We start from the raw sequence: 27877 nt of genomic DNA, 5'->3' as shown, positions 1-27877 counted from the left end.
TCACCCTGGATCATTATTAAACCCCATAGTATTTCATACAGTAATGATGATCAGTAGTATGAGAAATCACCCTGGATCATTATTAAACCCCATAGTATTTCATACAGTAATGATGATCAGTAGTATTAGAAAGCACCCTGGATCATTATTAAACCCCATAGTATTTCATACAGTAATGATGATCAGTAGTATCAGAAATCACCCTGGATCATTATTAAACCCCATAGTATTTCATACAGTAATGATGATCAGTAGTATCAGAAATCACCCTGCATCATTCATCATGTCAGACATTTCCCTCTATTTCTCCCCACATGGAACTGCTGATGTAAAAGAGCTTTATAAATAAATGATTGATATAACGTTGAACTCCCAACCTCCCAACCAGACTACAGTCTGTTACATTCTCACATTCTCCACAGATCTTTGAGGAATTCCCCTTTCATAATCTATAATGTATGGCAGTAATCTTACTTTGGGTCAAAGGGCATTGGTCCACTGATAACATTGAGAGGATTGTACATGGAGCAGTCATAGACAGACAGCTGGGTACTGGAGACTGCTCTCTGGGTCTGGGGGTTGGCAGTGCCCCCCTCCTCTCTCTCCTCAGAGACACTCATTTTAGGAGTCTGTTCCAACTTCCAGAATTACAGTGTGATAAAAAGACTCACACACCATTTAGGAGACACACACTTCCTTGATTAAACATATACTTACTAGAGTTTACAGGATATCCTGCTCTGTCCTCTCTCCAGTTTAAAGTTTATAGGATATCCTGGTCTGTCCTCTCTCCAGTTTAGAGTTTATAGGATATCCTGCTCTGTCCTCTCTCCAGTTTAGAGTTTATAGGATATCCTGCTCTGTCCTCTCTCCAGTTTAGAGTTTATAGGATATCCTGCTCTGTCCTCTCTCCAGTTTAGAGTTTATAGGATATCCTGCTCTGTCCTCTCTCCAGTTTAGAGTTTATAGGATATCCTGCTCTGTCCTCTCTCCAGTTTAGAGTTTATAGGATATCCTGATCTGTCCTCTCTCCAGTTTAGAGTTTATAGGATATCCTGATCTGTCATCTAAAAATATGTAATGGCTGGACAAGAACAAATATACTTTTATATAGGTATGCTTTCTACACACCATGAGGTGTAGCTAACAGTTTTATTTACTGACAACTGGGGTTAGAGACAGACAGAGACTGAGAGAGACACAGACATCAAATACTCATGAAATTGCATGGTAACACTTTACATGGCAGATGATAGGCATTAAAATACATTCATAAAGCCCTTGACCATTTTAAATAATAGTATTTACATTTTCGTAATTTAACATACGCTCTGATCCAAAGATACTCAAGGGCACATCTACAGTTTTTTTACCTAGTCAGCTCAGGGTTTCGAACCACCGACCTTCCGGTTCCTGGTTCAACACCCTTATCCGCTAGGCTACCTGCCACCAGTGGATGATGGGCGTCTTACAACAACTACAGCTGACATTATTGTGGTCATGTTAAGGATTTAGTTTTTTATTGGGATCCCCAAATAGACGTTGCCATGGCAATCTTTTTTTAATTTTTTTATTCAGTCTGCAAAGTAAGGATCCTACCAGGGATTATTTATGTATGATGTTGGTAGAATGTATACATTGGGATAGTAGTAAGGATCCTACCAGGGATTATTGATGTATGATGTTGGTAGAATGTATAAATTGGGATAGTAGTAAGGATCCTACCAGGGATTATTTATGTATGATGTTGGTAGAATGTATACATTGGGATAGTAGTAAGGATCCTACCAGGAATTATTTATGTATGATGTTAGTAGAATGTATAAATTGGGATAGTAGTAAGGATCCTACCAGGGATTATTTATGTATGATGTTGGTAGAATGTATACATTGGGATAGTAGTAAGGATCCTACCAGGGATTATTTATGTATGATGTTGGTAGAATGTATACATTGGGATAGTAGTAAGGATCCTACCAGGGATTATGTATGTATGATGTTGGTAGAATGTATACATTGGGATAGTAGTAAGGATCCTACCAGGGATTATTTATGTATGATGTTGGTAGAATGTATACATTGGGATAGTAGTAAGGATCCTACCAGGGATTATTTATGTATGATGTTGGTAGAATGTATACATTGGGATAGTAGTAAGGATCCTACCAGGGATTATTTATGTATGATGTTGGTAGAATGTATACATTGGGATAGTAGTAAGGATCCTACCAGGGATTATTTATGTATGATGTTGGTAGAATGTATACATTGGGATAGTAGTAAGGATCCTACCAGGGATTATTTATGTATGATGTTGGTAGAATGTATACATTGGGATAGTAGTAAGAGGCCGGTGGGTAAATGACTAAGATTCAAGCCTCCTGTCAGTTAGGGAGATGTGTTTCTTTATTGTGTGTTTAGTTGTACCTTTACCTTCCTGTAGTTGGCCATTTGGAAGGATTCTGAATGGAGAAATTGTCTAATATCACTCCCAATGTGTTCTCACAAGGGAGGTACTAAACGGGGGTGTTAATTTTGACCGCTACCTTTTTGAGAAAACTTGTTAAACAATCTCTTTCTCTGAGCAATTGTATTAGTATAAAATAATGTAATTTAACATTTTGGAACCCTATTGTATACTTCTAAGTTAGAGATATGTTGAAACTGGATCCGTCATAATGATTCAACATTTTATAGTATGCCATGGCCTTTACTGGCCAAAGGTTAAACTACTGTTATGTTAATGCTATACTATGGTGTTGTGCCACTAGACTTTGACCAGATATTATTGCATCCAAAGATCAACTGTACCTAGAACACAGATACAGAGCCACTTGTCATCAGGAAGGTGCTCTCTCAGCACAACGGAAAATATCTCAATGACTTGACATGATCTGGTTGTGAATACAGGCTACAAGGTAAGACTCTTCCAAGGGATTATTGTAAAGTGTGTAGGGAAATTAAATATATGGTGTTATTATAGTATAGAGAATGACAGTAAAACACTCAGACCTAACGGTCCATTTCACCTGGGACAGGTACGTGTCAGTTCAATCATACAAAATGGCGCTAACTGGGCGTAGGCAAGTCAAATTCTAAAACATATTGTTGTTCATATCTGGTATTATAGGATTCGTATATCGTGGTTATTTTACAATTTGTAAAAATGTTAATGTATCATAGTTCTAAATCATCTTTCAGAATGTCAGAACATTTGTTGTTTTCAAAATTACAATGAGCTCCTACTTCCTGTGTAATTTGGTATGAAACCTGAACGTACTTTTCTTAACATTGATATTATGAATTAAATTCAATAACATCATAATAATATCAGGCCTGTTGAACAAAGCAACACACTAGAATGAGTGGAATTATTACAAGAGAAAGTGAGACATTATTATTATTAATATTATTATTATTATTAATATTATTATTATTAATATTATTATTATTATTATTATTATTATTATTATTATTATTATTATTATTATTGTTATTATTATTAGTTCCACTACATGGAGAAAAGTTGAGAAATATCAGTCATGACTACGTGTTGATGTGATTGCATTTAATCTCCTGACCGTTTGGACGTATCTGTTAGTAAATGTTTTATTTCTAAGAGATAATGAATAAAATAGAACAATTGACCTTCAATAATTAGTTGTCATTGTGTTCACCACAACCAACATGCTGGATCTCTGTTTAGGGGTCAGTGCTCTAAAATGAGTCTCTCTGGGGAGAGAGAGGAGGGGGGCCCTGCCTCTAAAATGAGTCTCTCTGGGGAGAGAGAGGAGGGGGGCCCTGCCTCTAAAATGAGTCTCTCTGGGGGACATGACACCAAAGCTAAGAGGTGAGATGACAATGTTGTTTAAGAATTTATTTATTTCTAAAACGTTATTCCCACAATTTTTCACGTTTGTTATTTTACATCAGAAATGATTGCTTATGGGTACCTTCATGTGTCTGTCAAATATTGTTGTTCTAAGATTATAATTAATAGATTTTTGTGTATGAATTTTTGTTTTGCAAAACGCTGTATAGCTGGAATGAAATGTTTGCATCCTGTATATTTGACTGTGACATGTGGATGTCTCACCAGCACACACACACACACACACAGACACACACACACACACACACACACACACACACACAGACATCTTTACCAGCATAACACACACACACACACACACACACACACACACACACACACACACACACACACATCTTTACCAGCATAAACACACACATCTATAGAAGTTTTGCATGACACAATCATTTAACCTACTCGTAGTTATTGTCTAATATGATGTCATGCAGAACCTTATTGTTTTTACTAATTCTGATCGTTGTTACAAGAGGAATTTTGACAATATTACCGTCAAATCAACACACTCATCACTCCTGTTTTAACCAAAAAGGGTTCTATCGCTTGCTTAATATATGGAACCACTAAAAGTTCTATATAGAAACCTTTTATAGGGTTCTTTGATCAGAACTCTAGAGGTTCTTCTTCACTGAACCAAAATGGTTCCATATAGAACCCTGCATGGTGCCATTTATGAATTATGGCTACTACTATTAAATAGGAATATTTTTAGCTAAGAATATATAGGACAATATATGACAATAGGAATGGTTTAAAAATCCCAATATTCATTTACAATGATCCTTAGAAATAGCAGTGCTGGGGATTTGGAAAACCATAGTCAGTCAATCAACAATAAAATAATACTCTTATGAAAAATATTGACCTTTAATTTAGTCTGTGGATACTATGCGACTAGAAAGGTTAAAAATGCATGTAAGACATCACAGCGCAGCTGAAAAAAAATATGGCAGGTGGAAATCAAAAGAGGATGTTCTACGGAGATAGGTGGGCGGGGCTGAGAGTAGCAGAGGGGTGGGATTAAAAAAGATCATGATCGGTAATAGTCATTACTGTAAACACTATAGATGTCTGAGTACTATCTATCCAAAATGTCATGTGTATAATTAATTATTATTATTATATATATAAAAAAGTAATTACTGTGTATGAAAGTATTGTATGGGGGGTAGAATTTATCTTCGTTATATTCAAACACACTGGTGGCCAGGGAGGCATCTCTTTGTTCGAACGATGGCCCAACTCTGGCTGACTTCTTTACAATACAAGACATTACAATACAGTACAACTTTGTCCATTAGTTCCAGCAAACAACAAAAACATGTATTCTGCTCCTTTCTTAACCCCCCCAAACAGCAGACCTCACACATACAGTTGAGACCAGCACAGGTTCAAGCTGCAGTGCAGCGCCCCTGGATGGAGAGCATGTTGTGGGGTTAAGGGCCTTGCTCAAGGGCCCAACGAAAGGTGAATGTTTTGAGGATGTGAACCCATTAGCTCTCCAGGAGTCAGATCAATTCCGTCCGTTCTTTCAAGCGCCCGGCCCGGGATTCAAACTGGACACTTTTCGGCCACAGGTCCAACGCCTGCCACAGTTCCAACTCATTTGCCGCTGGGCGAAAACCTGAGTTAATATTCAGAAATAAGCATGAGTTAATCTGCCAAAATGAAGACAAAATGTTATGCAGACATCATTATTATGATAACATACATTCAGTTGTCATCAGCAGCAACCACAAGAGAGAGCCTCTGATAGTTCTGGGTAACTGCCAGACTGAGCAAAACATAGATAGTGTGTTAAAAGACATGTAATGATTAACTAGGCTATTGAATCACCAACATTTATTATACATAATTATTATACTGAAATCATTGTCAAAAGCTGAAGAGAAACTGTTGCATGTAGGTCTATATTATTTATGGATTGATCATATAGAAATATAGAAACATTATTTTTAACTACTCCAAAGCAATTACATGTGGCGCAGGAACCACTGACTCACTGCATTATTATATAGTATTATCAAGACACCTGCTGTTAACTCTTAACTGGTTAGGACAGCTCATGAGGTGTCCTAAATATCTGCCGACTAGGTGGGACTAGAGGCTTCATGCATAGCTTTAATTTATACCCATAAGTGTAAAATGTCTTTCTTCTGAGCACTTATACGACCAATGTTCTACTCTGAGACACTTTGTTATTAAAAAACTTTGAATGTTTGTTTTACATATAAAAATAAATAAATGAATATTACTAATGTAAGCCAGTGTAAAGACTGGGTTATGTATGCACTCACTAACTGTAAGTCGCTCTGGATAAGAGCGTCTGCTAAGTGATTAAAATGTAAATGTATTGTGTTGCTCTTCTCATGTCTGCGTTCTGGATCTGTCCGCGTCCACGTCCAGAACTGTCCGCGTCCCCGTACAGAACTGTCCGCGTCCACGTACGGTTTGGCGCCAAGCATATTGTCCAGTTACGCGCTGAGTGGACTGAGGTGATCTTGGGGAACAACGACAGAGTGCGTTACAGTGTTGAGACGCCGAAGTTTATTGTTCAGTTAGCTTTTTTGCGTAATGGTCAGTGACAGTATGAGTGTAGCCAGATCCTTTTCACTCGCTATCCTTGTTTCATCTTGTGGTTCACCGGATTCGTCATCATCCTCGAGGGACAGACGAACGACCTGCTAGCTAGCCAAGCTAGTCGGTACAGCTAGCTAAGCTAGCTACCACTACATCATCACCGGCTGCCTGCTTTTCTTTTGGACCGATGGAGCTCCCGGGTTGTTTCTTCCACCTGTTAAATACGGTGGAGGGCTTCTCCCTCTCTCGTTGACGGATGCTGGCTACCTACCATCACTCTGTCCGGTTCTCCTCTTCACTAGATGGACGGTAACTTTAGTGTTTAACCCCTCTGTGTCCAAGGACTGAACTTTTTGAATATTATTTTTGGGCCGCATCAAGTTACATTTTTTACAACGTTTATTTCTGATAAAATTAGTTCATTGCATCCGCCATGGAGCCCAGTTTCATAATATTACCTTCTGTCCCTGGTTATGAAGTAATCGCGAAAAAACAGGCCTTATATTTGGGCATTTTTCACCCTGCCAGCTCCTATTAGTTCAACTGTAGGTTTACCTCAGGTAACTTATTATTAACAAGGTTACGGTTACTTGGTGAGCGTTAACCCTGTAGGTTTACCTCAGGTAACTTATTATTAACAAGGTTACAGCTACTTGGTGAGCATTAACCCTGTAGGTTTACCTCAGGTAACTTATTATTAACAAGGTTACAGCTACTTGGTGAGCGCTAACCCTGTAGGTTTACCTCAGGTAACTTATTATTAACAAGGTTACAGCTACTTGGTGAGCATTAACCCTGTAGGTTTACCTCAGGTAACTTATTATTAACAAGGTTACGGCTACTTGGTGAGCGTTAACCCTGTAGGTTTACCTCAGGTAACTTATTATTACCAAGGTTACGGCTACTTGGTGAGCGTTAACCCTGTAGGTTTACCTCAGGTAACTTATTATTAACAAGGTTATGGCTACTTGGTGAGCGTTAACCCTGTAGGTTTACCTCAGGTAACTTATTATTAAAAAGGTTACGGTTACTTGGTGAGCGCGCTCATTGTTAACCTGAGTACATGTTGTGGTGAGCCACAGTCTAAGAGGTGTTGTCTGGCGCAAAGCCATCAAACGTTAAACATTTTCTGGTCATGGTTAAACATATTTGTTTCAAGAAAAAAGTGTACAATCTAAACAAAACGCATGTCCCTGTCCTCTTTTTCAAGATGTGGCAGATTTAAACAGCCAGAATACATTTTTTTATTAAGAAATAACAATTTTTCTGATGACTTGTTGTTTCTAAATGGCTGCTGGGTAATTTGATATGTTCGTAGGCATCAAATTGAGCGAATGCTGCGCAGGTTCACTGAGTTGCAAACCAAATGGATATAATGGGGTGATTGTTGTCTAATCGGGTGGTCTAGCTAATGGATTTGTAGATCTGACACAGTTGCTACCTCAGATTATGAGCCTAGCAAGTGTCATATAGTTCAGTTGGTAGAGCATGGCGCTTGCAACGCCAGGGTTGTGGGTTCGTTTCCCACGGGGGGCCAGTATGAAAATGTATGCACTCACTAACTGTAAGTGGATAAGAGCGTCTGCTAAATATGTAAAATGTAAATGTAAAAAATGTAATGAATGAGTTATGTAGTACCCACAGATGGCCAAAAGGAGGCGCAAGAGTGCTATAAACCCATACAGTTTTTTGCCATAAAAACCCTAAACCTAACAATCAATCAAATGTATTTATAAAGCCCTGTTTAACCCAGCAGATGTCACAAAGTGCTATACAGAAACTCTTACCCTACTTATAACCTATTTTAGCCGTAACCCCTAATTCTAGGGTAGGGTAGCCTAGAACACTTTTAGAAACTATTTTAGTAATAATATTATCTTAATAAATACAATTATAGTATTAAATAGTGTTTTAATTATTTTGTTGTTATTTTATTATATGTATAATAGCAAGACAGAGCACTTGATAAATAAGACACATTTGTTTTATTTTTCAAATGTGGTTTGAATTGGGTGACCTAGTAACCTCTGTGTGAAAGTCCAGCAATTGGCGTGGGGCAGGTTTGAGACTGATCTAATACACTTTATTTCTCAGCTGCCTCACCAACGTCTGAACGTGAATTAATAACTTTTAATAGCTAAATATTTCCAATAGATGGCAGCATAAGACCACGAAGCATCAGTTATAGGCTACAAGCAGCAATATGATTGACATAAAATAGCATATATAAATATATAATAGGTTATTTAGCAGACACTCTTATCCAGAGCGACTTACAGGAGCAATTAGGGTTAAGTGCCTTGCTCAAGGGCACATCGACAGATTTTTCACCTAGTCGGCTCGGAGATTAGAACCAGCAACCTTTCGGTTACTGGCACAATGCTCTTAACCACTAAGCTACCTGCCGCCCGCATGCAACCAAATACTATGTGTCCCATGATTTTCTGAAATGGTCACTCATTACTTTAGTTAGCTATATATCTCGTATTAGGCCTGTGATGCTTTTGGAAGAGCAATTAAATAGTGACTATAGCAGGTGTTGAACCCCAGGTAAATAATCACTAGTCAGATGCTCCAACCTCAACCCTAGTATACATGCATTTTTAAATATCTAATATTGCGATTAAACAACCTCGGAATAGAAAAGACAAGAGTGCGTCTTTCAGCCCACCAATAAATTACATCATGCAACCCTTGCGGTTAGCAAATGTACCTCAACATGCCCCTCGCTTGTGCTAGAAGGCAGAGTGCTCGCTGCTAGTTGATGAATCTGACAATGAATGTACTAGGAAAATACGTTTTTCTCGACCAGAGGTGACTAAATTAATGTTCAGGCTTATTGATAATCATTATAGTAATGAAGTATAATTTCAAAACATGAGTATAAAAACAGGTAATAATAAACATAAATCATCATTATATTATTTCACAGAAATCTGTTAAATGCTTTTTCAGTCGTTCCTCTTGCGTTAGCAGTGTGGAAAGGAACAGTAAAATGCATGTGCAGGAGTTTTCCTGTGAGGAGGAGTGGTGGTGTATCCAGGGAGAAAACTAAACTAACCTTCTGAAATGTCATTCGTGATCTTATGCCTCCATCTTTTGGAATTATTTAGTAACTGCAGTAGTACTGAATAAAGTATATCCTTACTAAAGTAGTAATTACTCAGAATTGCAAAATATGACATTTTCTAGTTCATTTTACCACTTACGACCATAAAATAACAATTTATAGCAGAACAAACAATGAAACTGACATAAACCAAAAACACCATACATTTAGTTAACTATATATATATATATACTATTTATTTAGATGGGTGACATTATCTGCCAAAGTAACACCACTGTAGACAAAGAAGAGCTCTCCAGTAGGTGAACCAAAACTTTCAAAGACCATTTTCTCAAAATTGAGGTTACAAGTTTATCATCTTTCAAAGCAGAATTACTTTCCCATTGTTCCTCAACTATAGTGTATGATATACCTTTTTCTAGCTGAGTCTCTACTTTTATCCAATGTAAAAACACAAATGTCAAATTTTGCTACATAAAATTGAGCTGATCGGTCACATTTGACTATGTAAAACTTAGCAGTACTACTGAGGCAGATATATATTATTACTGTGTAAAACCTAGCAATACTACTTATTTCTCTGAGAGTGAGACAGATATATATTATTACTGTGTATAACCTAGCAGTACTACTTATTTCTCTGAGAGTGATGCAGATATATATATATATTATTACTGTGTAAAACCTAGCAGTACTACTTATTTCTCTGAGAGTGAGGCAGATATATATTTTATTACTGTGTAAAACCTAGCAGTACTACTTATTTCTCTGAGAGTGAGGCAGATATATATTTTATTACTGTGTAAAACCTAGCAGTACTACTTATTTCTCTGAGAGTGAGGCAGATATATAGCATTGTGCAAAAAAACATGATTATTTGTCTCTCTGAAGTGAAACCATCAAGTGATAGATTTTAAACAAATACATGTCTGTCATCGAACAACCCCATGCCATGATTAGATAGTGAAAAAACACACCAATCTCTTTCATCATTTCTTTAAACAATAAAGGCTAATTTACCAACATTTGTGAAAATGGATATATAGCGTTTTGGAATGAAACTCATCTTATGTTACCCCATCTGAGCTCAGAGTAGATGAGAGATGTAATGTTTGTCTCTGTTGTGTTGAAGCCCAATCAAGCAGGAGAGACCAGCCTCCCCTGTACCCAGCTGTGTGTCCATGAAGAGTGACAAGTCTATGGGTCGTCCTATACAGTTCAGAGAGGGAGACTTTTCTACTGAACAAAGGTAAGAAGAACTCATGGGTTATGGTCAGTGAGTTAAACAACACTGTCTCTAGTCATTTCTCCTCTCCCATTTTACCATTTATTTTTGTTGTTTTCATAATCCATATGCTAAATATTTTTTCCATTTTCATAGTCCTGAAACAATATTAAACAAACACAACATTCCCTGTGTGTGTGTGTGTGTGTGTGTGTGTGTGTGTGTGTGTGTGTGTGTGTGTGTGTGTGTGTGTGCACTCCCTGGATGAGGAGATGTAATCTCTATCCTGATTGCCTAGTCACTTTTACCCCTACCTACATGTACATATTTCCTAAATTACCTCAACTACCTGGTACCCCTGGACATTGACTCAGTACTGGTACTCCTTGTATATAGTCTAGTTATTACCTCAACTACCTGGTACCCCTGGACATTGACTCAGTACTGGTACTCCTTGTATATAGTCTAGTTATTACCTCAACTACCTGGTACCCCTGGACATTGACTCAGTACTGGTACTCCTTGTATATAGTCTAGTTATTACCTCAACTACCTGGTACCCTGCACATTGACTCAGTACTGGTACTCCTTGTATATAGTCTAGTTATAACCTCAACTACCTGGTACCCCTGCACATTGACTCAGTACTGGTACTCCTTATATATAGTCTAGTTATTACCTCAACTACCTGGTACCCTGCATATTGACTCAGTACTGGTACTCCTTGTATATAGTCTAGTTATTACCTCAACTACCTGGTACCCTGCACATTGACTCAGTACTGGTACTCCTTGTATATAGTCTAGTTATTACCTCAACTTCCTGGTACCCTGCACATTGACTCAGTACTGGTACTCCTTGTATATAGTCTAGTTATTACCTCAACTACCTTGTACCCCTGCACATTGACTCAGTACTGGTACTCCTTGTATATAGTCTAGTTATTAACTCAACTTCCTGGTACCCCTGCACATTGACTCAGTACTGGTACTCCTTGTATATAGTCTAGTTATTACATCAACTACCTGGTACCCCTGCACATTGACTCAGTACTGTTACTCCTTGTATATAGTCTAGTTATTACCTCAACTACCTGGTACCCTGCATATTGACTCAGTACTGGTACTCCTTGTATATAGTCTAGTTATTACCTCAACTACCTGGTACCCCTGCACATTGACTCAGTACTGGTACTCCTTGTATATAGTCTAGTTATTACATCAACTACCTGGTACCCCTGCACATTGACTCAGTACTGGTACTCCTTGTATATAGTCTAGTTATTACCTCAACTACCTGGTACCCCTGCACGTTGACTCAGTACTGGTACTCCTTGTATATAGTCTAGTTATTACATCAACTACCTGGTACCCTGCACATTGACTCAGTACTGGTACTCCTTGTATATAGTCTAGTTAATACCTCAACTACCTGGTACCCCTGCACATTGACTCAGTACTGGTACTCCTTGTAAATAGTCTAGTTATTACTTCAACTACCTGGTACCCCTGCATATTGACTCAGTACTGGTACTCCTTGTATATAGTCTAGTTATTACCTCAACTACCTGGTACCCCTGCACATTGACTCAGTACTGGTACTCCTTGTATATAGTCTAGTTATTACCTCAACTACCTGGTACCCCTGCACATTGACTCAGTACTGGTACTCCTTGTATATAGTCTAGTTAATACCTCAACTACCTGGTACCCCTGCACATTGACTCAGTACTGGTGCTCCTTGTATATAGTCTAGTTATTACCTCAACTACCTGGTACCCCTGCACATTGACTCAGTACTGGTACTCCTTGTATATAGTCTAGTTATTACCTCAACTACCTGGTACCCCTGCACATTGACTAAGTACTGGTACTCCTTATAGTCTCATTATTGTTATTTTATTATGTTACTATTTCCTTTTTTTGTTTAGTGAATTTTTGTGACTTTTTAACTCTGCATTGTTGGGAAAGGGCTCGTAAGTAAGCATTTCACGGTACAGTTTACCACTGTTGTATTCGGCGCATGTGAGAAATACAATTTGATTTGATTTGAAGCTCATGCGCAGAAATACGTCATTGGGTCTAATGGTCGTCTTGTGCCGAACTGCACAGGTGCAGGCCATCTAGTACATCACTGCAGTACATCACTGGGGCAAAGCTCCCTGCCATCCAGGACCTCTATACCAGGCGGTGTCAGAGGAAGGCCCTCAAAATTGTCAAAGACTCCAGCCACCCTAGTCATAGACTGTTCTCTCTGCTACCGCACGGCAAGCGGTACCGGAGTGCCAAGTCTAGGTCCAAAAGACTTCTCAACAGCTTCTACCCCCAAGCCATAAGACTCCTGAACAGCTAATCATGGCTACCCGGACTATTTGCACTGCCCCCCCACCCCATCCTTTTTACGCTGCTGCTACTCTGTTAATTATTTATGCATAGTCACTTTAACTCTACCCTTATGTACATATTACCTCAACTACCTCAACTAGCCGGTGCCCCCGCACATTGACTATGCAACGGTACCCCCCTGTATATATAGCCTCCCTACTGTCACTTTATTTTACTTCTGCTCTTTTTTTCTCAACACTTTTTTGTTTTTGTTTTATTCTTACTTGTTTGTTTAAAATAAATGCACTGTTGGTTAAGGGCTGTAAGTAAGCATTTCACTGTAATGTCTGCACCTGTTGTATTCGGCGCATGTGACCAATAAAATTTGATTTGATTTGATTTGATCAAATCAAAGTCACTCCTTCGATATAAGGTTGTTTTTGACTAACATGAAAATGTGTCAGTTTGGGCACTCCGCCTCGGCTCCGGGGTTAAACTACTTAAGACAGAACATTTTCAAAATTAAAAACTAAGGAAGTCATTTTTACCTCTCATTGACTTCTCAAACCCCAAACCCTGGCCTGGTCTGCTTCATATGCATTCCCAGAAGACAGTTTTTACATCAGCAGTTGTCACAAAGTGCTTATATAGAAACCCAGTCTAAAACCCCAAAGAGCAAGCAATGCAGATGTAGAAGCACGGTGGCTAGGAAAAACTCCCTAGAAAGGCAGGAACCTAGGAAGAAACCTAGAGAGGAACCAGGCTCTGAGGGGTGGCCAGTCCTCTTCTGGCTGTGCTGGGAGGAGATTATAAGAGGATATGGCCATTAAGGCCAAATCGTTCTTCAAGATTTTCAAATGTTCATAGATGACTAGCAGCGTCAAATAATAATCACTGTGGTTATAGAGGTTGCAACACATCAGCACCTCAGGAGTAAATGTCAGTTGGCTGTTCATAGCCGAGCATTCAGAGGTCGAGACAGCAGGTGTTGTAGAGAGAGATAAGGAGAGGGAGAGAGAGAGAGGGTCGAAACAGCAGGTTCGGGACAAGGTCGCACGTCTGGTGAACAGGTCAGAATTCCAGATCCGCAGGCAGACCAGCAGAAACTGGATCAGCAGCATGACAAGGTTGCACGTCCGGCGGAGCATGTATCGATACTGATAGGATCGAAAGAAGGGGAGCGCTGCTCTTGGATCAGTTTTCTCCATTCAAATCTTTCCTTAACATTATAATTAGTTCCCAATACTGATGACAGATCAGCTCCTAGAGAGATATTACCACCTACGGCTGCAAATATTGAGGCGGCTTATTCAAAATCACAGACTTGGCACATCATTGTTCACATGTTAGGCTACACATCATGAAATATATTGAGACAAATTACAGACCGTAGTCTACAAGTAGAAAAATAGAACTCAATTGATTGAACATTAAATGTATTTCAATTTGATTGAAATAGGCCTATAGCCTACTGTTTATATTTTAATGCAGTCATCTTGGTGTTCATTTGAAACAAATTTGTATACGTCCCTTGTTTGAATCAATTGCAAAGACATTTGCAACTTTGTATTTGTACTCAACTTTGTTCTGAATTTATCTGCGGTCACAAAGAGACGGATAAACCATGTGATTCTATGTTTACTAGAGATCTTCTGTGTATAAAGTCATGCGGAAGGGCAAAAAAGCATCTATGATGCTAATAGGAAGATTCTAACAATGAACTTAGCCTTAAGATGCTTTTGGGAAACCAGTCCTGGATAAGAACATCTGCTAAATGACTAAAATGTAAAATGTAAATGTTTTACATACAGATCTCATATTACTGTATTGAATGTTGTACATGTGTACAGTACTTTATTACAAATGTGGTTATTTGTTACATTTATTACTGTGTAAAACCTAGCAATACTTCTGATTTCTCTGAGAGTGAGGCAGATATATAGCATTTTACAAAAGAAACACATTATTTGTCTCTGAAATGAAACCATCAAGTGATAGATTTTAAACAAATACATGTCTGTCATTGAACAACCCCATGCCATGATTAGATAGTGAAAAAACACACCAATCTCTTTCATAATTTCTTTAAAGAATATAAGCTAATTTACCAACATTTCTGAAAATTGCGTTTTAGAATGAAACTCTTCATATGTTTCCCCATCTGAGCTGAGAGTAGATGAGAGATGTAATGTTTGTCTCTGTTGTGTTGAAGCCCAATCAAGCAGGAGAGACCAGCCTCCCCTGTACCCAGCTGTGTGTCCATGAAGAGTGACCGGTCTATGAATCAACCTCTAAACTTTAGAGAGGGAGACTTTTCTAGTGAACAAAGGTAAGAAGAACTCATGGGTCATGGTCAGTGAGTTAAACAACACTGTCTCTAGTCATTTCTCCTCTCCCATTTTCCCATTTATTTTTGTTGTTTTCATAATCCTTTTTTCCATTTTCATAGTCCTGAAACAATATTAAACTAACACAACATTCCCTCCCTGTGTGTGTGTGTGTGTGTGTGTGTGTGTGTGTGTGTGTGTGTGTGTGTGTGTGTGTGTGTGTGTGTGTGTGTGTGTGTGTGTGTGTGTGTGTGTGTGTGTGTGTGTGTGTGTGTGTGTGTGTGTGTGTGTGCACTCCCTGGATGAGGAGATGTAATCTCATGTTTTGTCCACAGAAACCAACAGGAGAGATCAGAGTCAGAGATTCTCAGTGGTCAGTCTTCCCAGAGTCATCAAACAGACCTGGCCTCCATATTCAGTGTATGTGGTCCTGTTATGTACATTTGTTTTTGTTTACCTCAAGTAAAGTTGATCTGTCAATCATTCATTCATGTGTTAATGAGAAAGCATTTAGTCTCTTGCTTAACTTATTTACTTGATTTATTTCAGTTGCTTGAAGAGAATATTATGACATTTGTGAAGAACGAGCTGAAGATGTTCAAGAGGATTCTTAGTCCAGAACTCCCAGAAGGCTTTGAGAGTCAGAAGCAGGACAAGGAAGTGGTGGATGCTGAAGATGAGAAGCAGGAGAGCAGTGCCAGAGAGGGGGCTCTGAAGATCACACTGCACGTCCTGAGGAAAATGAACCAGAAGGAGCTTGCTGACACACTGGAGAAAAGTAAGAGCTGTCTGCCTCATGTTGAATGCTGTTTTAGAACATTTAAAAGCTGTAGCTAAAGTACAGCTAAAGTAGCTGTGTAACTCAATGATAGTGTAGCAGCCTTAACACAACACCTAGTGACCTCATCAAGTAGCAGCAGGGATGTGTTGTGGTGATTAATTGAGAGAGAGAGAAAGAGAGAGAGAGCGAGAGCGAGAGAGAGAGAGAGAGAACCAATAATAATATAATCAGTCACACCAGTCTGTAATGCATTATGAAAACATTTACACATGTATACAGTCAGTTAAGAGAATAAAGTCCTAGAATACTGTAGGCATTAAAACAGACGTAATATTAATATCCTCTGTGTTGTTTCTAGATTCAGATGAGTTTGCTGTGATTTGCCAACGTGAACTCAAATCTCATCTAAAGAAGAAGTTTCAATGTGTATTTGAGGGGATCGCTAAACAAGGAAACCCAACACTTCTCAATAAGATCTACACAGAGCTCTACATCACAGAGGGTGGAACAGGAGAGGTCAATAATGAACATGAGCTGAGACAGATTGAGACAACAACCAGGAAACAAGCAAGACCAGAGACTGCAGTCAAATGTAATGACATCTTCAAACCCTTAACTGGACAAGACAAACTTATCAGAACTGTGCTGACAAAGGGAGTCGCTGGCATTGGAAAAACAGTCTCTGTGCAGAAGTTCATTCTGGACTGGGCTGAAGGAAAAGCAAATCAGGATGTCCAATTTGTATTTTCATTCCCTTTCCGGGAGCTGAATTTGATGAAAAAGGAAAAACACACTTTGATTGAACTTCTCAATCACTTCTCAATGGAAACCAAAGAATCAAGAATCTCCAACTACGACAAGTACAAAGTTCTGTTCATCTTTGATGGTCTGGATGAGTGCCGACTGCCCCTAGACTTCCAGAAGAACAAGATATGTTGTGACGTCACAAAGTCAACCTCAGTGGATGTTCTGCTGACAAATCTCATCAAGGGAAATCTGCTTCCCTCTGCTCTCCTCTGGATAACTACCCGACCTGCAGCAGCCAATAAGATCCCTTCAGGGTGTGTTCACCAGGTGACAGAGGTACGAGGGTTCAATGACCCACAGAAGGAGGAGTACTTCAGGAAGAGATTCAGTGATGAGGACCTGGCCAGCAGAATCATCTCACACATAAAAACATCAAGGAGCCTCCACATCATGTGCCACATTCCAGTCTTCTGTTGGATTTCTGCAACAGTCCTTGAACACATGTTGAGTACAGACAAGACAGAAGAGATGCCCAAGACACTGACTGAGATGTACTCACACCTTGTGGAGTTTCATACCAAACAGAAGAATGAAAAGTATCTTGGGAAAGAAGAGACAGGTCCACACTGGAATAAAGAGAGCATTCTGTCACTGGGAAAACTGGCTTTTCAACAGCTTGTTGAGGGCAATCTGATTTTCTATAAAAAAGACCTGAAAAGGGCTGGCATTGATGTCAATGACGCATCAGTGTACTCAGGATTGTGCACACAGATCTTTAAAGAGGAATGTGGGCTGTACCAGGACAAGGTCTACTGCTTCGTGCATCTGAGCATTCAGGAGTTTCTGGCTGCTGTATATGTGTTCCTCTCATTCATCAACAACAATGAGAATCTAATGGCCGAACCTCAATCAACCAGGAACTTTTTTGCACTGTTCAGAGACAAGCCTGAAGTTACTTTGTACAAGAGTGCTGTGGATAAAGCCTTACAAAGTGAGACAGGAAACCTGGACCTTTTCCTCCGCTTCCTTCTGGGCCTCTCACTGGAGTCCAATCAGAAGCACTTACGAGGTCTACTGACAAAGACAAGAAGCAGCTCACAGAGCCATGAAGAAACAGTCAAGTACATCAAGGAGAAGATCAGGGAGAATCCCTCTCCAGAGAGGTGCATCAATCTGTTCCACTGTCTGAATGAAATGAATGACCATTCTCTAATGGAGGAGATCCAAAGGTACCTGAGATCAGGAAGTCTCTCAAAAGCCAAACTGTCACCTGCACAGTGGTCAGCTCTGGTCTTTGTGTTGCTGACTTCAGAAAAGGAGCTGGATGTGTTTGACCTGAAGAAATACTCCAGATCAGAGGAAGGTCTTCTGAGGCTGCTGCCAGTGGTCAAAGCCTCCAGAGCTGCTCTGTGAGTACATAAATTTACATTTAAGTACTAATCATCAGGAATAGATATTCAGTTTAGAGAAATATATGTATTATCGAAAAACATATTGAATCAATGCATTTATGTTCACATTAGTATAACAATATGACCATACAATTCTAGGAGACGGAAGATGAATCTATATGTTGTTTAAGAGAATAAACCAAATGCATCTGCCATTGTCCTTCTACACTACTGGTTAAATTAACAGTGTGTTTGTGAAATCATTATGATTTCTCTGTCAGGCTGTCAGGCTGTGGAGTCACAGAGGAAGGCTGTGCTTCTCTGGTCTCAGCTCTGAAGTCAAACCCCTCACACCTGAGAGAGCTGGACCTGAGCTACAATCACCCAGGAGACTCAGGAGTCAGACTGCTCTCTGCTGGACTGGAGGATCCACACTGCAGACTGGAGAAACTCAAGTATGTAGAGGGTTTATGTCAATGTTCATATCAGACAAACATTCTGACCACCAAAGGCTAGTTAAGACAAACATTCTGACCACCACTTGGACAAAGTTATGCGATGTCCGTCTCCAGTCCTTTTCTGCCGTCCATGACGATGTTAACACCAGTGGTGGAAAAAGTACCCAATTGTCATACTTGAGTAAAAGTAAAGATACCTTAATAGAAAATGACTCAACTAAAAGTGAAAGTCACCCAGTAAAATACTACTTGAGTAAAAGTCTAAAAGTATTTGGTTTTAAATATACTTAAGTATCAAAAGTAAATGTAATTGCTAAAATATACTAAAGTATCAAAAATAAAAGTACAAGTATAAATCATTTCAAATTCCTTACATAAAGCAAACCAGACGATTGTCTTGTTTTTAAAATGTATGTTCAGCCAGAGGCACACTCCAACACTCAGACAATTTACAAACAAAGCATTTGTGTTTACTGAGTCTGCCAGATCAGAGGCAGTAGGGAGGTTCTCTTGATAAGTGTGTGAATTGGAACATTTTCTGTCCTGCTAAGCAGTCAAAATGTAACGAGTACTTTTGGGTGTCAGGGAAAATGTATGGAGTAAAAAGTACATTATTTTCTTTAGGAATGTAGTGAAGTAAAAGTAAAAGTTGTCAAAAATATAAATAGTAAAGTCAAGTACAAATACCCCAAAAAACTACTTAAGTAGTACTTTAAAGTACTTTTACTTAAGTACTTTACACCACTGGTTAACTCTCTTTCTTAGCTAGCTAGACTATGCACTTGCCTCTGCTATCAATACACTGTGCTAACATTAGCCTAGACTGTACCACAGAAAATAACAGTTTTAAACAGTTGTAAAAACCCACTTCTTCCAGACAGAATAGTTCCTGTAGATTCAGACTTACTCATCACCAATCTTTTGTTATGTCTCGTGGGTTTCATAACCACGTCTGTATAACAATTCAATAATGATGAGACAGGAGACAGGAATCAGTTCAACCATTTATCTGGAACGTGATCATCTCAATACATACAAACCCCCATGATGCTCTGCAGCACAACCCCAATATACAACAAATACATAGATAAGTAAATGGACACTAAATAAAACTCATAGAGGAATTGAAATGTTCAGTTGTAGAAAGTAGGGCCATGCGATAGGGTCAGAATGGTCAGTATGTTTGATAACTGGTTACAGAGGTGACATGACAAGCATAAGGTCCATTATAACACAGTGAAGTAGAGGTGGGAGCTAAAAGCAGACATGGACAGTGAGACGGTGTGAGGAGGTCAGGGGTGAAACACTAGATCAGGACAGGTAGAAATGGCAGGGCTGGAAATAGACACAGAGACACATTCTGATCATGGCTCAGACCTGACCTGAGACACCCAAACAGAAGATGCCATAGCAAAGTCCTGTCCAGCACATGGACATGTGTCCAGTGTGTGTGTGTCCAGTGTGTGTTTGTCCAGTGTGTGTGTGTGTGTGTCCTGTGTGTGTGTGTGTTCAATGTGTGTGTGTCCAGTATGTGTGTGTGTTCAGTGTCAGTGTATGTGTGTGTTCAGTGTGTGAGTGTGTGTGTGTCCAGTGTGTGTCTGTCCAGTGTGTGTGTGTGTGTGTGTGTGTGTGTGTCCAGTGTGTGTGTGTGTTCAGTGTGTGTTCTGTGTGTGTGGATGTGTGTCCAGTGTGTGTGTGTGTCCAGTGTGTGTGTGTGTCCAGTGTGTGTGTGTGTGTGTGTGTGTGTGTGTGTGTGTGTGTGTGTGCTCAGTGTGTGTGTGTGTGTGTGTGTGTGTGTGTGTGTGTGTTCAGCGTGTGTGTTCAGTGTGTGTGTGTATCCAGCGTGTATGTTTAGTGAGTGTGTGTCCAGTGAGTGTGTGTGTGTGTGTGTGTGTTCAGCGTGTGTGTGTCCAGTATCCAGTGTGATCAGTGTGTGTGTGTGTGTGTGTGTGTGTTCAGTGTGTGTGTGTGTTCAGTGTGTGTGTGTGTCCAGTGTGTGTGTGTCCAGTGTGTGTGTGTCCAGTGTGTGTGTGTGTGTGTCCAGTGTGTGTGTGTGTGTGTGTGTCCAGTGTGTGTGTGTGTCAGGTGTGTATGTGTGTGTGTGTGTCCAGTGTGTGTGTGTGTGTCCAGTGTGTGTGTCCTGTGTGTGTGTGTGTCAGGTGTGTGTGTCCTGTGTGTATGTGTGTGTGTGTCCAGTGTGAGTGTGTGTGTGTGTGTCCAGTGTGTTTGTGTCCAGCGTATGTGTGTGTGTCCAGTGTGTGTGAGTGTGTGTGTAAGTGTGTGTGTGTGTGTGTAAGCGTGTATGTGTGTGTGTCCAGTGTCTGTGTGTGTGTGTCCAGTGTGTGTGAGTGTGTGTGTAAGTGTGTGTGTGTGTGTGTCCAGTGTCTGTGTGTGTGTCCAGTGTGTGTGAGTGTGTGTGTCCAGTGTGTGTGTGTGTGTGTGTCCAGTGTCTGTGTGTGTGTCCAGTGTGTGTGAGTGTGTGTGTCCAGTGTGTGTGAGTCCTGTGTGTGTGTGTGTCCTGTGTGAGTGTGTGTCAGGTGTGTGTGTGTCCAGCGTATGTGTGTGTGTCCAGTGTGTGTATCCAGTGTGTGTGTGTGTTTGTGTGTGTCCAGTGTGTGTGTGTCCAGTGTGTATGTGTGTGGGTCCAGTGTGAGTGTGTGTGTGTGTCCAGCGTATGTGTGTGTCCAGTGTGTGTGTGTGTGTTTGTGTGTGTCCAGTGTGTGTGTGTGTGTGTGTGTCCAGTGTGTGTGTGTGTGTGTGTGTGTGTGTCCAGTGTGTGTGTGTGTGTGTGTGTGTCCAGTGTGTGTGTGTGTGTGTCCAGTGTGTGTGTGTGTGTTCAGTGTGTGTGTGTGTCTAGTGTGTGTGTGTGTGTGTCCAGTGTGTGTGTGTGTGTCCAGTGTGTGTGTGTGTGTGTGTGTGTGTCCAGTGTGTGTGTGTGTGTTCAGTGTGTGTGTGTGTGTTTAGTGTGTGTATATGTGTTCAGTGTGTGTGTGTGTGTGTGTGTGTTCAGTGTGTGTGTGTCCAGTGTGTGTGTGTGTGTGTTTGTGTGTGTGTGTGTGTGTCCAGTGTGTGTTTGCAGTGTGTGTCTAGTGTGTGTGTGTGTGTGTGTGTGTGTGTTCAGTGTGTTTGTGTGTGTGTCCAGTGTGTGTGTGTGTGGGTGTTTAGTGTGTGTGTGTGTGTGTGTCCCCAGTGTGTTTGTGTGTGTGTGTGTGTGTGTCCAGTGTGTTTGTGTGTGTGTGTGTGTGTCCAGTGTATGTGTGAGTGTGTGTGTGTGTGTGTTTGTCCAGTGTGTGTGTGTCCAGTGTGAGTCTGTCCAGTGTGTGTGTGTCCAGTGTGTGTGTGTGTGTCCAGTGTGTGTGTGTGTGTGTGTATGTGTGTTTGTGTGTGTCCAGTGTGTGTGTCCAGTGTGTGTGTGGGTCCAGTGTGTGTGTGTTTGTCCAGTGTGTGTGTTGTGTGTGTGTCCAGTGTGTGTGTGTGTGTGTGTGTATGTGTGTTTGTGTGTGTCCAGTGTGTGTGTCCAGTGTGTGTGTGTTTAGTGTGTGTGTGTGTACAGTGTGTGTGTGTGTGTGTCTAGTGTGTGTGTGTGTGTGTGTATGTGTGTTTGTGTGTGTCCAGTGTGTGTGTCCAGTGTGAGTGTGTCCAGTGTGTGTGTGTCCAGTGTGTGTGTGTCCAGTGTGTGTGTGTCCAGTGTGTGTGTGTGTCCAGTGTTAGTGTGTGTGTGTGTCCTGTGTGTGTGTCCAGTTTGTGTGTGTGTGTTCAGTGTTTGTGTGTCCAGTGTGTGTGTGTGTGTGTCCAGTGTGTGTGTGTCAGTGTTACCATGGTTATTATTTACAGGGACACTGAGGCGTCAAACCAAACATTAAACCCTGGATAGAGGGGCTCAGTGAATGTGGAGTGGAATGTGTTCAGGTGGGTCAGTGTGTCAGAGGAGACTCTGTAGAAGGACAGAGTGCCGGCTGGCCAGTCCAGATACACTCCTACTCTGTGGGAGCTGGAGGAGGGGACGTCTATGGGAGTGGACTTCTTATTATTGTGACAGGCATAGTAACTGTTGTCAGAGCAGAACAGACTCCAGGACTTGTCATTGTTTTTCAATCCTACAGTCATTACCCACTCCTCTCCTGCTGATTCCTTTATATGCCACTCCTATACCAGCCCTTCTCCCACTCCACTCTACCTCCCAGTAACAGCGCCCAGTCAGACCCTCTCTACACAGCACCTGACTATAGATCTCAAATCTCTCTGGGTGATCAGGATACGGCTGCTCCTCTCTCCTATATGTCACCTTTCTGTTCTCCTCAGACAGAGAGAGGTCTCTGCTTACTGTGTTTAGGTCCAGTGTGAGATCACAGACATCTGATGGATGAAACCAGACACAATATTATAAATCATCATCATTCACATTAGAATGTTAACTCACTTTTCACTAGTTCATTTAATGTAGATGTTTCTAGGTATCAAAAGGAGAAGTTAAGGTAACTTGAGACTTGTTGAATGCTCATATGTTATACTGTATGGTAATATAAAACACACTTATTCCCATTAATTACACACACACACACATACTGAACACACACACACACATTTCTAATGTAACAGGAACATGCCACACACATACACAGACACACACATTGTCAAAGCAACTCTCACTTGAATTAAGACTCTCACTTTTCACTAATTCACTCACTTGGCATCCCCAAAGCCAACACCTCCTTTGGCCGAAATTCCTTCCAGTTCTCTGCTGCCAATGACTGGAACAAATTGCAAAAATCTCTGAAGCTGGAGACACTTATCTCCCTCACTAACTTTAAGCATCAGTTGTCAGAGCATCTTACCGATCACTGCACCTGTACACAGCCCATCTGAAATTAGCCCGCCCAACTACCTCATCCCTATATTGTTATTTATTTTGCTCATTTGTACCCCAGTATCTCTATTTGCACATCATCTCTTGCACATCATTCCAGTGTTAATAATAAATTGTAATTATTTTGCACTATAGCCTATTTTATTGCCTTACCTCCATAACTTGCTAAATTTGCACACAATGTATATATATGTATTTCTGTTTCTGTATTTTTGATTTTTGACTTTGTTTTGTTTTACCCCATATGTAACTCTGTGTTGTTGTTTTTTATCGCACTGCTTTGCTTTATCTTGGCCAGGTCGCAGTTGTAAACGAGAACTTGTTCTCAACTGGTTTACCTGGTTAAATAAAGGTGAAATAAAAATAAAAATAAAAAGATTTTTCTAGGTATCAAAAGGAGAAGTTAAGGTAACTTGAGACTTGTTGAATGATCATATGTTATACTGTATGGTAATATAAAACACACTTATTCCCATTAATTACACACACACACACACCCTGAACACACACACATCCTGAACACACACACACCCACACCTGTATGCATGCAAGCATGAAAACACACACACACACACACACACACACACACACACACACACACACACACACACACACACACACACACACACACACACACACACACACATTTCTAAAGTAACAGGAACACACACACACACACACACACATCCTGAACACACACACACTGAACACACTGAACACACACACATATCCTGAACACACACACACCGGATACACACTCACATACTGAACACACACACACACACACACACACACACACACACACACACACACACACACACACACACACACACACACACACACACACACACACACTGAACACACACACACACATCCTGAACAAACACACACACTGGACACACACACACACACCCTGAACACACACACACACACCCTGAACACACACACACACACATTTCTAAAGTAACATGAACACGTCACACACATACACAGACACACACATTGTCAAAGCAACTCTTTGTAAACTTTGGTGTCTCTGATTTCTGCTTCTGTAGAACTACAGCTGATATTTAATATGACCAAGTAAGTAATGATGGTGGTCTTTGACTTTGACTTCACTTGAATTAAGACTTATTCTTCGTCATATTCTTCACAGCAGTCAACACTCACATTTTCTAAGTCCAGGTTTCATTGTGTTCTCTCCACCATGTTCCACACTGTAGCGGTAAGCAGAAGAACAGACAGTCATTGAGGGATACACCTGAACTCACACACACACACACACACACACACACACACTGGACACACACACACACACACACACACTGGACACACACACACACACACACACACCACACAACACACACACACACACACACACACACACACACACACACACACACACACACACACACACACACACACACACACACAACACAACACACAACACACAACACACAAAACACACACACACACACGGTCAGCATATAACTTAGTCCAAGTGGTGGTCAGAATGTTTGTCTTAACTAGCCTGATAACTCCAACATGTCTGATATGAACATTGACATAAACCCTCTACATACTTGAGTTTCTCCAGTCTGCAGTGTGGATCCTCCAGTCCAGCAGAGAGCAGTCTGACTCCTGAGTCTCCTGGGTGATTGTAGCTCAGGTCCAGCTCTCTCAGGTGTGAGGGGTTTGACTTCGGAGCTGAGACCACATATTCAGATATATCAGTGTCCTGAAACCTGCCATATCTTTTCATAAATGAATGTATCATTATTAGAAATGACAAATTATCAAAGTATTGCTTGTAGGGAGAAAAATGCATATTACAAATATTTGAGTAGACTGACCAGAGCAGTTTAAAATGCAGTATCAGTCAAAAGACAGACAGTGAGGTATCAGATTTAGATTGTATTGAGTATACAGTCCACACCATATCTATTTTGACAGTGAAGCTAACATTTTAAATTTGGCTCTATACTCCAGCATTTTGGATTTCAGATCAAATGTTTCATATGAGGTGACAGTATATAATGTCACCTTTTATTTGAGGGTATTTTAATACATATCTGTTTCACCGTTTAGAAATGAAAGCACTTTATGTATCTAGTCCCCCTATTTGAAGAAGTCATAAGTATTCTGACCATTTCACTTATAGTGTATTAAAGTAGTCAAAAGTTGAGTATTTGGTTGTAAACTCGTTGGTTGCATTTGCAGTTTGTTTTGGTTGTGTTTTGGGTTATGTTTTGTCCAATAGAAACTGAATGGTGGATGATGACTGGAGTAATTTTCTGTCTAAGTGAGTAGATAACATGTTTCTAAACACTACTAAATTAATCCTGATGATGACATGATTAAGAAAAATCATGAATGACTCATAAATAATAATGAATGAGAAAGTTACAGAGGCTACAACAAAACATGCTAACCTCTCACCATTAACCTCAAATAAACGGTGACATTCTGTACTGTCACCTAATATGAAACATTCTATCTCAAATCCAAAATGCTGGAGCATAGTACCAAATTTAAAACTGTAAGCTTCACTGTCCAAACACATATGGTGTGGACTATGTGTGCCTGGTAAACATATATGGATCTGGTGAACAGTTATCACTTGTTGACCAACTACAGGAATACTGACCTCAGAGTCTCCAGTTTACAGTGGGGATTCCCCAGTCCAGCAGAGAGCAGCTTCACTCCTGAATCCTTCAGGTCATTGATACTCAGGTCCAGCTCTCTCAGGTGTGAGGGGTTTGACTTCAGAGCTGAGACCAGAGAAGCACAGCCTTCCTCTGTGACTAGACAGCCTGACAGCCTGCAAATAGTCAAATCATATTAAAACCACACTGCTATTCTTTGGTGGTGAAAATAGTGGCAGTACATTTTTTCATTCATACCAGTGTCCTGAAACCTGCCATATATATATTATTATTAGAAAAAATCATAATATTGCTTGTAGAGAGAAAAATGCATATTACAAATATTTGAGTAGACTGACCAGAGCAGTTTAAAAAGCAGTATCAGTCAAAAGACAGACAGTGAGGTATCAGATTTAGATTGTATTGAGTATACAGTCCACACCATATCTAGTTTGACAGTGAAGCTAACATTTTAAATGTGGCTCTATACTCCAGCATTTTGGATTTGAAATAAAATGTTTCATATGAGGTGACAGTATATGGGTCAATATCACCATAAGGTGCCTTTGAGACTTCCCCATTTCCCCCCAAAAAAGCTGAGATTTTCCATATTAATTGTATTAAGTATATGTTGTGCTGTTAGAAATGCATATTGGTCAAGCTCCCACACTTTTTATAAATTAACTGCAAGCAGACAATTTACATGCAAACAGCAAAATATGTCCACCCTGTCTTGGACAATTTCAAAGCAGAATAAATACATTGTAATTACATAGTGATTATAAAACGTACATTTTCAGAAAACTATTTAGTCACTTTCTCAACAATATATTTTAGTTTATGGGAAAAGTATTTGGATAATAATGAAATTATGGCAAACTATTTGTTTCTCTATAAAATCTGCGAGAGTTGCACTTTCTTTTCTAAATAAAATCTAACAAAAAAGATATCTGGTCAAACTTTCAAACAATACTATTTGGCCCTCATTTGTTTATAAAGGAATCACACAAAAGATTTTGCTAACTTGTGAAAATAATTTGTTTATTTTCATAGAACATGAAAATAACAGGGTGGACAGTGACATGACAGGGTGGACCCTGGGCATGACAGAGTGGACACGTTGTGAAATGTAATTGAATGGCCTCATAAATGCAAGGAACAATGCAAGAAAATGATGTAAAAAATGCCTTTTCCCATGTAGGGGGAAATTACAAGTTGAACAGACTGTTTTTGATCCACTCTACCTGCATGCAGCCACTGAATAAAGATGCCCAAAATGAGACATTAATGTGGCCTTCTAGCGTTAAACTCTGTACATCATTCTGCACAGTGAAAGTCAAACATTCAACTGTAGAACAAGAAGAAAAATGTTTTTTAAGTGGAGAATAGTTGATTTGAAAAACCAGAATATTACAGAAAGATCACTTGGACGCATCTCCAAACAGTCTCTCCCTTTCTGCAGAGACATGGCTCAGTTCTGCAGTTGCTGTTCCACATACTTCCATGCAGACACTTCAATCTGTACAGAGCGCTTGTTCAGAGCCTGTGGTTCTGGTATTAGGCAAAGTACCTG

At 40.0% G+C, this 27877-nt stretch overlaps 1 protein-coding gene across 1 annotated transcript; it reads left to right on the top strand.

Annotated features, from left to right (window-relative positions):
• Window positions 1–15524: 15524 nt before the first annotated feature.
• On the top strand, window positions 15525–18850 carry LOC311099597 (NLR family CARD domain-containing protein 3-like; the record flags this gene model as incomplete). The annotated part of the gene is made up of 4 exons (XM_084140309.1): window positions 15525–15835; window positions 15965–16193; window positions 16555–18352; window positions 18616–18850. Exons 2-4 carry the CDS (start codon window positions 15983–15985, stop codon window positions 18848–18850), a joined length of 2244 nt encoding a protein of 747 aa, XP_083996435.1. The 5' UTR covers window positions 15525–15835; window positions 15965–15982.
• Between the last annotated feature and the right edge of the window lie 9027 nt (window positions 18851–27877).

This window comes from Coregonus lavaretus (assembly GCF_964263955.1).
Source record: "Coregonus lavaretus genome assembly, chromosome: 2".
NCBI lineage: Eukaryota > Metazoa > Chordata > Actinopteri > Salmoniformes > Salmonidae > Coregonus > Coregonus lavaretus.
This window is presented reverse-complemented; position numbering and strand designations above follow the sequence as displayed.